An 11,053-nucleotide genomic window follows, 5' to 3' on the forward strand; every position below is an offset into this window, starting at 1 on the left:
GACGTTCAGTGCTCAGTTATTGCTTACTTTTTAGGGCCAATCAGGTTAGGCTTTGATGATGTTCTGTTCATTATGTGCAAAGACTAAATCACCAGTCTAAAGTACGAAATCATAGTCTGAATCACCCAGTCTGGTGTGTTGCATTCATTGTTTTTTGAAGAGCATAGCTATTTTAAGATCTTATTATTGTTTCAGATTTACATCCCAAAAACCTTTAAAAAAACATTAACAACTGATAAACATGATTTCTATTCTGTTTGCTTAAAAATGCTGTTTCCTGCTAAATCAGTGCCCTTCTGATACTACTGTACTCACTCTCCAGTAACAGTCTTCCTGCGGCAGCAGAAGCAGGCCAGTGCAGCCAGAAGCAGCAGCAGCAGGAGGAGCGGTATGCCGATACCCAGAACCAAACCCAGAATCAGGTCCAAGTTCGAGTCAGACTCCTCTGATCTCTCTTCTGCTTGTTGCCATAAATTTATCAAAAGAAAAAAACAAAAATACCAATGTGTCATTCATCTTTTTAGTGCCAATTCGCAACACATGTCATCTCAAGGCACTTTATAGACACAATTCAACCAGATCATAAAGTCAGACTGGTTCAACGTTTTCTAAGGAAAACCAGCTGATTGCTTCGACTCATTGACTTTGCAGGATTCGCTACTCTTGCATGAGCTCTGGCAACAGTAGATATTCACTTGCATTTTGTTGTTGACTGCAGCAATTTCTTGCAGAAATCCTGCTTTAAAATGTTAAAACCACAATGTTATTATGCAAAAAAAGTGCATTTCATCTGTAAAACACAGAATATAATGATAAATCAATTTAAAATGAAAATTTCTCCCTTAGACACAAAGGGACATGTTTAAGTACTTTTATTTTGGAAACTTGAAAGATGAAAGATCAAAATTTCCCAGAAGAAGGTTGTGTCAGCAGCAGACCAACACCAAACAGGCAGCTACAGTCATGTCTTTCCAGTTTTCCTCCACAATTTGATTTCCGTATAAAATACAAAATTTGTATTTTTATCTGATATAAGGCTTTGGATGACTGTGCAGCAGTCCTGTTCATTTTCTCCTAATCTCCTAACATTGCGTCTGCTTCACTATTGGCTGAATAAACTGAAGTTAGCCATCATAACCTAAATTCTGTATAGGTTTGTGTGTGGTGGCCCTTTAAACCCTCATTCTGGCTGAGGTTCATGCCTTTTAAATGTCCCACAAACCCTTGGATCAGCTTTGCTTCAAATTTCTTTAAAATTTGCAGTTATGATCATTTTCTCATTCTCTTCTACTGTGCTTTTTCCTTCCACTAAACTTTTCATTAATATAGTCAGCTGCAGAGCTTATCCAGAAAGAACGCACAGGAACATATTTTATCATCAATTTCTCTTTTTAAATTTCATTGATGTAAACTAAGTTTTCAGTGATGTTCAGATTTAAATAATCTTTTGGCCATCAAGCAGACTCACCAATTATACAGGACTGGCTTCCATCAACATCAGCTGTACCGTTGCAAACGCAGCGGTAGCCTCCGTAGGTGTTGATGCACATGGCGTGGGGGACACATCCCGCCTCCTTGGCCTTACACTCATCTAAATCTGTTTACAGAATCAAAGTGGGAGTAGTAGGCTTTATGAATACAACTTTAGACTTTGTCATGCTTTTTGTGACATATGTGCCTCTTCTGTTTAATATTTCCCTACGCAAACATAAACTTGCATGAAAGCATTTTACCATCAACTTCCACAGCCTTTATCTCATAGTGGGGGCTGACTCTGGACAGGTAGTCTTGGATGTACCAGTGGGGCGTGTCACTGGACACAGACACTCGATACTCCTCCTTGCTTGGTTCAGATGCATCTTTTCTACTGATGTTGTAGAACTTGTTTGTGAAACCTTTGGCCAGAATGTCATCTAGCTGGAGAACATATTAAAACATTACTTTGCAGTCAAACAGAAGCTATTATTTCTGTAGCATGGGGGAATCAGAGCACACCCTGCCCAATACCACACCTGTTTGAGTCCATCCGCTCCTCTGTTCCTCCAGCTCATGGAAACGTTAAACCTATTGTGTCCTGAGGTGATATAAGCGAAAAGAGGGCTAAATTATTAACTTCTCTGATACCAACTAAGATAGAGCTGCAGTAATAAAGTTAGAAATTACTGTAAATAGGAGCCCATACCTGGAGGGTTCGGAGAGTTACCTGTAAAGAAAAGGAAAAACAAAACTAAAGTAATCTAGTCGTGGCTGATAATGAACAAAGTTTAAACTTTTACAATTCCTACAGTGCATGTCTCTACTACTGAATGAATAAAGCTGTGCATACCACATCCATCAGCATTCTTGGAGTTTTTATATCTGCAGAGGCATTCAAAAGATCCAGGCCTGTTCATACACTCATATTTTGCATTTTCACATGCCATGAGGTCAGCACATTCATCGATATCTGTAAAACAAATAAACCCACCATTACTTAAAGAATCATCCATCACACATACTTTGATGCAAGGCCTTGCAGAAACAATAACACATTTTGAACACATGAATAAATTGTTATTATTACCGCTACAAATGCATATGCATTGTTGGAGGTATTTTAAGATGAATTGTACAAAGTTGTGAAAGATTATGGAGAAAATATCTGTTTTTTTTTTTTCGGAAATAAAAAGGGAAACATTCACAATAACAATATAAATAATATGGAACCAAACTTTTGTTAGAGTTTGAACAAATTAGATGAGATTTTTAAAGCAGGGCTTGGATAATTAACAATATGTTTAGCTTTGAACATCTTCTCAGCACTGTCATGATTCTGCACTTTTTGGTGCTGTTTATGTTTTCCTTTTGAGTTTTCAGTTATACTTTTTTATTCTTTTTTATTGGGTTCATTTCCATTTTGTGTTATTCTAGTTGTTTTTGGTTATATTTTTGAGTTCTTTTGTATGTCTTGAGTTACTCTCTGTTGCCCCCTTTGTGTTTTTTTCCTTTCTCTTGGCTTTCTTCTAGACACTTCCATCCACACCTGTTCCTTGTCAGCTCATTAGTCCAGTCTTTGTTCTGTCTCCCATATATACTCTACCTGTGCAATCCCTCAGTCATGTCAGTCTGATGTCCCCTAGATCTTGGCTTTTTATTTTCGTTATTTTGAATTTTTGGATTTCTGCCTCATTAAACCTGCAAAACTAACCTCTGCATCCTGGTCTCTGCATTTGGGTCCTCAAAACCCTTCACCAACCAAGCACATAATACCATAATGCAAAGATGGCTTATAGTTGCAGTAATACATACAATGGAATTCATAACACAGTCTCAAACAGAAAGCAGCAACTAAAGCTAAAAATAACAGATAAAAATAAATCTAGAGGGGGCGTAAGGTTAATGCTTTTTCAACTCTCCTAGTCTGAACCTTCTAATGTGGAAAGATGGTGCCTGACCCACAGCATCACACTGGGTTAGGGATGTGTTATATAATGTAAAACGAGTAAAAATCAGACATGTGATCAATAGCTCTGGAAATAAATTTGATACAAAATGTTAGAAATTATTATTCTGGCTAATTGGGTGTCATTTTTAAAGCTTGTTATGGTTTTATGCTTTCTGTATGTCAGTCATTGTTATAGGGTGTTTTTTTGTCTTTTGTTGTTTAATTTTGTATTTTTTCTAAATCAAAACTTGCCACGAATACAATAAACATGAAAAAATAAAGCTAGACAGTATACAATGTTACATAGTAGCTCATATGGTTCAAACAGGTCTGAAGTAGAGAGTTAGACATGCATATAGGGGCCATAGCTACTTTTATGTCTTTACTGAACATAAAGGTAACTGTCAGGTACTGTATGTGTTGATGTTTTCTGTGAGTGCGGAGAGGGAAGACCACAGCTTTCAGAAAGAGGCTGTCCCTCATCCTGTTAGCATCTACACGTTTCTCTTACCCCTGTAGGGTTAATCAAAACTGGTCAAAACCACCTTCCTCTGCAAAGTTTTGACATTAATCATACAATGGTATAGGAGGTAACAAGACATCTTCTGGAAAGTTTAACCAACCAGGAGAAGTCAGGTTTTGTTGTCTGCAGCGATGGACTGATCGCACAACTCTGTAGTATTCATTATTCTATTGGGCCTTAAATGGGACATAGTAAACAGAATGATGGTGCAGAGATTTTTTTATTTTCATTAGGTACATAGTAGAGGTGGTGACATAAATGTTGAGTGGAGCTAAATACATGGTTATAGAGGAGGAATATTATTAGAAGCTGCAAAAGACCTAAGACCAGCGTGGAGTTTGACATTTGTGGTCATAGTGCCATCTATGCTCTCCATGTGAGCCCATTAGTTCACTGTGTTGCACTGAAAAATATTCATACAGGCAGAGTCTCACCTGCAAAGTCTGACAAAACCACTGATGCTATAACTCTTATATTTTTGCCTTACTGGCTCTGGACAAACTAGATATTTTGTCTCTTTAGGAGGGACTGAGACTTCCTCCTTGTTTGGAAGAACTCCTTGTCTCATGTTTTGCAAAGCAGTATTGGGAACCCACAGCCATGAGAAAGTATAGAGTAAAATCTTTATCTAGCTTCAAAAAAATGGAACATTGGCAAATGCTGTGCAAAAAACCGATGCAAAAGCTGCTTGAAGGGAAGACCATTTATCTTTTTCTTGTTAAATAAGACTAATGCTTGTTTTTTCTATGACGCCTTCCAGCAGCTCACCTCTAAACTTCCAGCCAAGAGCTACAGTAGTAGCTAAAAGTGTGTTAAAATGGCTCAAACTCAAGGCTTAAATTTCTGAGACTCTGGTGTGAGAAATGGATTTTCACAGATACTCCTCATTCAGTCTCCCTTTTCTTCAGATGTTACACAAAGAAAATTGCACAACAATTTCAGCCTCTAGAAGGATTAACTTGTTTGAGGAATACCTCAACAGATTTGATAAGAAGGCGGTTAATGATATGAGGTATTACACAATTTAAACAGTTGCTTGTCATTATAACAGGTCGACATTTAGCACCTGTGCAGTTGTATCCATCTCCACTGAAGCCAGATTTGCATGTGCAGGAGTAGCTGTGCTCCACGGCTAGGCATTCTGCATCCTTATGGCAAGGGAAGGGAAACGGGGGACTGCACATGTCTGAGGATGAAGAAAATTGTAAAAGTAAGAGTTGTGTTTGAGGTTGTGGGATAAAAATGTGAAAGCGTATTTTAAAATAACATTTTATCTCCTACAGACCATAATCAAAGCATTTGTATCCCTCTTTGCCATTGGAGACGGTATTGTCTGGACACTTTTCACAGGTAAACTGGTCAGGGACTGACTTTGGCTGACACTGAAGCCCCCTGAAACACGGCTTGCCTCGACATACGTTTGTTGTATTCCCACAGAATTTTCCACTGAATCCCTTCGGGCACAAACACCCCACCACCTATCATTAAAAAAGGATGAAAAAAGGGAAAAAAAGATCAAAGACACGTGTATTTAGCTTTTTTTATATGTTCCTACAATTATTCATATTCATCAGAATTTGTATTAAAATTATTACAGGAATAATAAATTAAACAAATAATATTTAATTACAAGTGTTTCTAAAATTAAGATTTGCCTTTCTAGATTATTTTTCATCCAGTTTAGATTTGAAATACTTATTATTAATGTTAAGTGAATAATTTCCCTTATGGTATGGTCTTTATTCCAAACTGTTAGAAATATCTCCCTCACCACAGTATTACATTATTTAGCGTGTTTTCTACTGGTATTTCATTTTGTTATTGTTCTGTTGTCCCAGTTTTCTGTTTAGGACTAAAAATACATGTAGAAAATCTGTGGCTCAGTCGGTAAAACTATGTAGCATCAAATATTTCCATCATAGCTTACAGTACAATCTCATTCAATTCAATAAAATTATAAAGTACTGATTCAAAAACATATGTTCTCTCAGGGCACTTTAAAGAGACAATAAAGTCAGAATGCTTAAAAGTTTCTGTCAAGGAAAACCAGTTGATTGTGTCCAGTCACTGATTTGCAAGACATGTTCCTCCAGGATGAGCCTTCAGTGATGACTTTTGCTTGCTTTTTCTTATTGACGCTTCAGCAATTCCTCACTCTGAGCATGCATGTAGCAGCAGTGGAGAGGAAAACTCCCTTTTAACAGGTATAAACCTCCAGCAGCACCAGGCTCAGTGTCAGCGGCCATCTGCTGAGACAGACTGGGGTTTGAGGAGACAGAAGTAGTCATACAGAATGAAGCAAAGATACAAAAGGTAACTGTTAACTAGATGACCCAGTCCAGGAAAGATGTAGCCAGGCTGATGAGCACCAAGCCAATTCTCTTGTCAGAGGATGAAAGAAAGAAAATACAGTTAGTGACAGTAAAATAATAAGGCTACACTGAAAAACAGGCCAAGCTCCAACATCTATAAACAGATAAACAGATATATGGATACAGGTATATAGCACAGGGGATATTTCAATCCTGCTCACAGCTGAACAGGAACAGACCAGATGAATCTACTATAACAGTAAAAAACACTGAGAACAAAGTCATGAGTGTAACTTAACAAATACTGCAGAATGGGAGAATAGAGATAGAATGAAGCAGAATGAAGAAAAGCTGTCCCCATGTCATCCAGCAGCCTAAACATATAGCAGCATTGCTATAGAATAGCTCAGGACAACTGATTGGTTTGGATGGAAGCCAAGGAGAAACTTAAAGAAACTTAAATTCTCCCCTTCTTGATTGGGCTATTAATGCTCTTCCTCCACCAACCTCTCTACTCACCCAGCGATTAAAAAAACATCACTTTTTTTTAACTATAAGCTTTATCGTAAAGGAAAGTTTCAACCCCTGTCTTAAAAGTGAATTGAATGGTGCAAAACACATTCCATGATGGAGCTACATTCCCCGGCCAGATTTAATAAATGCAGCAACATTCAATGTGAAATTGCATGAAAGAAAGCCGAGTTAGTGCTTTGATTATTATTTTTATTTTCATTATTTCAATAAACCACAATTTTAAGGGTTTTAGCTTGTTTAATGCTTAAAGGAGGGTGGCTTTATACACATTTTCTTATCAGTCTGCATTTATGTACCTGTAAGGCATTAGGGATGCATTTTATTTACTTTCACCCAGTCTATCTGACTCCTGCAGGACTTATGCTTTTCTGTTAAGTCAATCCAGAATGCAACATCCACCATGATGCCTTTAATTTATTGTTGTTATATTTAAGCTGAATGTAAATTAGAGGAGAAAAAACACTGTAAACAGATAAAAGTCATGCAGTTCTGTATGTCAAGGTGCCATAGTTTTTTTTTTTTTTATGAATTGAAGTTTTTGCAGAAGTAACTATTTCTTTGAGTGGAATATTCCAGTTGTCCTGCTTTCCCTCCTCCATGCCTTGACAAAAAAAAAAAAAAAAAAAAAGGAATCACCATAGCAACCACTGATTTAAGCATTTGGTTTCTGCTACTTATTTTAGCCCATGTTTTACCAATTTCTACAAGATAATAGAAGAATGTATGATCTTCTGATTCACTGCCCCTTTCAAAGATTTAAAACATGTCATAAATCTATACCTTAAAAAAATACCTTGAATCCAAAGATACAGTACCTGGAACATTCCCTTTAAGTGATTTTCAGCAACGCTGTCATACAGGCAGGTTCCTCCGTTAAGACAGTTGCAGACACGCAGGATCGGGGTGAACAAAGAGCTTGTCTCTTTGTCGCTGACCTTGACAGTCAGCTGGACAGGCTGAGTGCTGAGGGGTGTCCATGTCAGGAAGCCACCACCTGGAAATGCAAAAGAAAAGTATGCACATGGCAATTATGCATCGCAGCTGTCACAGCAGGGAGAGGGATCTCCTTCTGTGAGAACCTTGTCCTGACTCAGCCACAGCGGCCTCTCTATCTGACAAACGAACGTCAAGGGTCATGTCATCAGTAACAGCAATGGATGGAGGAAGAAGGGATGCGTTTATGTTTGTGTGTGTGTCTCACCCCTGTCAACAAAAGCCTCTGGAGGCCTGGGGAAAAGCAATGAGTAGGTGATGGGGTCTCTGTTTGGATCCTCAGCAACAATCTGAACATTGACCTGAGAGTTGACCCTGCTGTGTATCACTGCAGGCTCTTTCACTATAGGCGGCATGTTGCCTGCCAGATGGACAAACATGTAACAGAAAATCAATCACATGCAAAAAAAGAAATGAATTTAAATTTGTATAAATGTAGACATTTGTACCAAAAGTGAGAGCCAGCCTCTTTAACTGTGCCTGGGCATCCAGAGTCTGTTGGCCCAGGTCGGAGATGCCAGATGCTACGCTGTCCTGTACGCACTGCATGCTCTCCTTACACTTTCTCATCTGCATATTCAGCTCAGCAGGACTCAGGCTTTCCAGCAGAAGACTGGTTGGTTCTAAAGCCAGGGGGACCGTTGGTGGCGAGGAGAACAGCAGGCTTTCAGGGCCTGGGACCGCCCCTGGAAAACAGGTGAGATGTGAGCAGAGAGGCTGCCGCTCCTTAACGCTGTTGCTAATGTTTTTAGATTAGAACTGGACTTTAGATAGTACTGTGACGAGGTCAGAGTTGGTTTTTTTGTCCAAAATTATAAGTTTAGCTGAATCCATTTTATTTGATTCTGACCAGTCCTCTGACTAAGCCTTCATGTTGACTTCAGTCATACTTCGAGGAAGAACCAACATTAAATTGATCATCAGATTTAGACATCTTCTGAATACATTTGTTGTTTTTGTTTTTGACATTTATCATAGTTTAGGTTTTTGCGATTTACTGATGTAAACATAAAATGTGCAGCTTGAAATACTTCATATTTCACACAATCTGTGAAATAAAAAGATTTTTAACTTGTAGTACCATTAAACCCATTGTTTTATCAGTGAATACATATTTTCATCAAAACTTAGCCTTTATTCTTTACTTTCGTCATTTAGAGCAGCACTGATATCAGACTCACCTCCCCAACATAGAAAGACTTGACACCAAGTTTTGTACTTATAGCCAATTTAGTACCTGTGTGAATTGTCATCTTAATAGTGTTTTCAACATCATATGGGCTATGTTCAACTTAGACTTTTATAAGATTTTTTCTTTCACACTTTGTTGATATGCTGTGTAATTTTATAGGGATGATGTTTTGTGTTTGTTTATTTTTGTCTGAATATTTCTCTTGAAAAGTAGAAAATAATGATAGCAATGAGACTCTAAGGTTCACAGATTCCTATGCAGGTTTCTATTGTATTTAAGAGGCATTTTTTTATATTGTAAGTTACATTGACATTTTCCCTTTTATCTTTAATGAATGATAACATTTGTGCATGTTTCAATGATCCACTCACAGGACAAGCAAAAGAGCTTCAGACTCTCCTCTTCAGGGGGGCTGAGCCCCTTAGACTGGAGGATCTTTCCATCTGACATGAGGAAATCATCCGACCGGTTGGAGCTCCAGAGGCCTAAGAGGCCCACAGTGCGTCTGTAGAAGTTCTGAGGGACCTCCACCATGGCTGCCAGCTGACGGTAGCCTTCAGTTCGCCACACAACCACCCTGAGACTGCTGGCATAAACCGCTGCACAACGATTCACTGAGAGACAACGCACCGCAAAGTCCCTCTTGTTATCGTACACCACACCTGAAAGGACATACAGAGTGTATTTCCAATGAGCAGAACAACAGATGTTCTATTCAAAACTTAGAATATCTTATTTGATTAAATGTGTGTGATTACCGATTCTGACTGAGGCTTCAACCTCATTCACAAAAATCTGCAGTCCACTGTCTCTATCAGAGCACCTCCACTCAATCTGATGACCAAAACCAAAGATGATGGTTATGTGGATGCTTGTCTTCTTTCATGACAGTGTTTTAATAAGCATTCATACCCCTCAAAATTTTAGTTGGTAACAGAACAACTAAATTTCCCATATTATTCAATTAATGATATTGATAGACCATCACAAAACAGTAGACATTTATTAAATGGATGGACTGTTGTAGTGCTACATCTTATGTAATACTCAGTTGTTTAATCATCAGTCAACAAGCAGCATAGTAAATAGCAGTTCAGAAAGAAGGTTTTGGATGTTCAAGAAAGAGACAAGCAAACGTGAGAGACCAACAATGGATGATCTCACTAAAAATGCTGTGTAACCAAACCAGTGCCATAAAGCATGGTGGTTTAGGCATCATGCTGGAAGAAGCTGCTTAGACATGGTAAATGCATAAACTTCCTGTAAGAAAACCTAAGGATGCAGTATCTGAATTTTTAGGGCTCTATTGTGTTTTCCAGCTTGTTTGTGCACAGGAAAAATGTAATATAAAATTCAACCGAGTTTAATTAATAATTGAAACCAAATCTGCCCTGACCCTAACAGACCTGATCTTGGTGGTCCTTTTTAATCAAAACTAAAGCTATGACTGATGAAATTATGTTATAATCTACATAACATTTCAGATTTTTAAAAGATTTTTATTTGTGAATGTAAAAAAGTACATAAGTAAGATACTGTATCTCCATTAACTGCTTGTGTTAGTGACCCAAATTAGTAAAGGCTGCACAAAATGCTGGAAAAGCTCAGAGTTCTGGTTCAGATTAAAACATATTCATGTCTTAGAATAGAAAGTTTTTTTTTATAAATATCCCCCAGCAACCTTTTTAACCAGGGGTTAAAGTTAAGCTGAGTTCCTGAGGGCCTGTATCCTGCAACTTTTTGGGTGTTTCTCTGGTCCAACGCACCTGAATCACGTAATTAGATCAGGGGTGTGAAACTGGTTCCAGAAAGGGCCGTGTGGCTGCAGGTTTTCTTTCCAACCAAGCAATAGCACACCAGACTCCATTCATCTCATCAAGTCATCATGTTCAGATTGAACTCACTTGATGAGAAGACTGGAGTCTGCTGTGCTATTGCTTGGTTGGAAAGAACACCTGCAGCCACACGGCCCTTTCTGTAACCACTTTGACACCCCTGACTTAGATGATCAAGAAGACTCTGCATGCTGAGGACATAATGCAGTCATTTTTTTAAGGTGTGTTGGACCAACGATG

At 38.3% G+C, this 11,053-nt stretch overlaps 1 protein-coding gene across 1 annotated transcript in view; it reads right to left on the bottom strand.

Moving 5' to 3' along the window:
- Window positions 1-11,053, bottom strand: part of LOC107084005 (fibrillin-1-like) — a 32,137-nt gene that overhangs the window by 5,555 nt on the left and 15,529 nt on the right. The window contains exons 12-24 of the mRNA XM_015373631.1: window positions 9,737-9,812; window positions 9,350-9,640; window positions 8,236-8,472; window positions 7,995-8,147; window positions 7,609-7,787; window positions 5,233-5,425; window positions 5,014-5,133; window positions 2,327-2,446; window positions 2,183-2,203; window positions 2,013-2,074; window positions 1,734-1,917; window positions 1,469-1,597; window positions 316-457 (exon numbers count right to left, since the gene is read on the bottom strand). Of these exons, the coding sequence (XP_015229117.1) occupies window positions 316-457; window positions 1,469-1,597; window positions 1,734-1,917; window positions 2,013-2,074; window positions 2,183-2,203; window positions 2,327-2,446; window positions 5,014-5,133; window positions 5,233-5,425; window positions 7,609-7,787; window positions 7,995-8,147; window positions 8,236-8,472; window positions 9,350-9,640; window positions 9,737-9,812 (1,907 nt within the window). The remainder of the gene's footprint in view (window positions 1-315; window positions 458-1,468; window positions 1,598-1,733; window positions 1,918-2,012; window positions 2,075-2,182; window positions 2,204-2,326; window positions 2,447-5,013; window positions 5,134-5,232; window positions 5,426-7,608; window positions 7,788-7,994; window positions 8,148-8,235; window positions 8,473-9,349; window positions 9,641-9,736; window positions 9,813-11,053) is intronic.

This window comes from Cyprinodon variegatus, unplaced genomic scaffold (genome assembly GCF_000732505.1).
Source record: "Cyprinodon variegatus isolate N-32 unplaced genomic scaffold, C_variegatus-1.0 Scaffold90, whole genome shotgun sequence".
Lineage (NCBI taxonomy): Eukaryota > Metazoa > Chordata > Actinopteri > Cyprinodontiformes > Cyprinodontidae > Cyprinodon > Cyprinodon variegatus.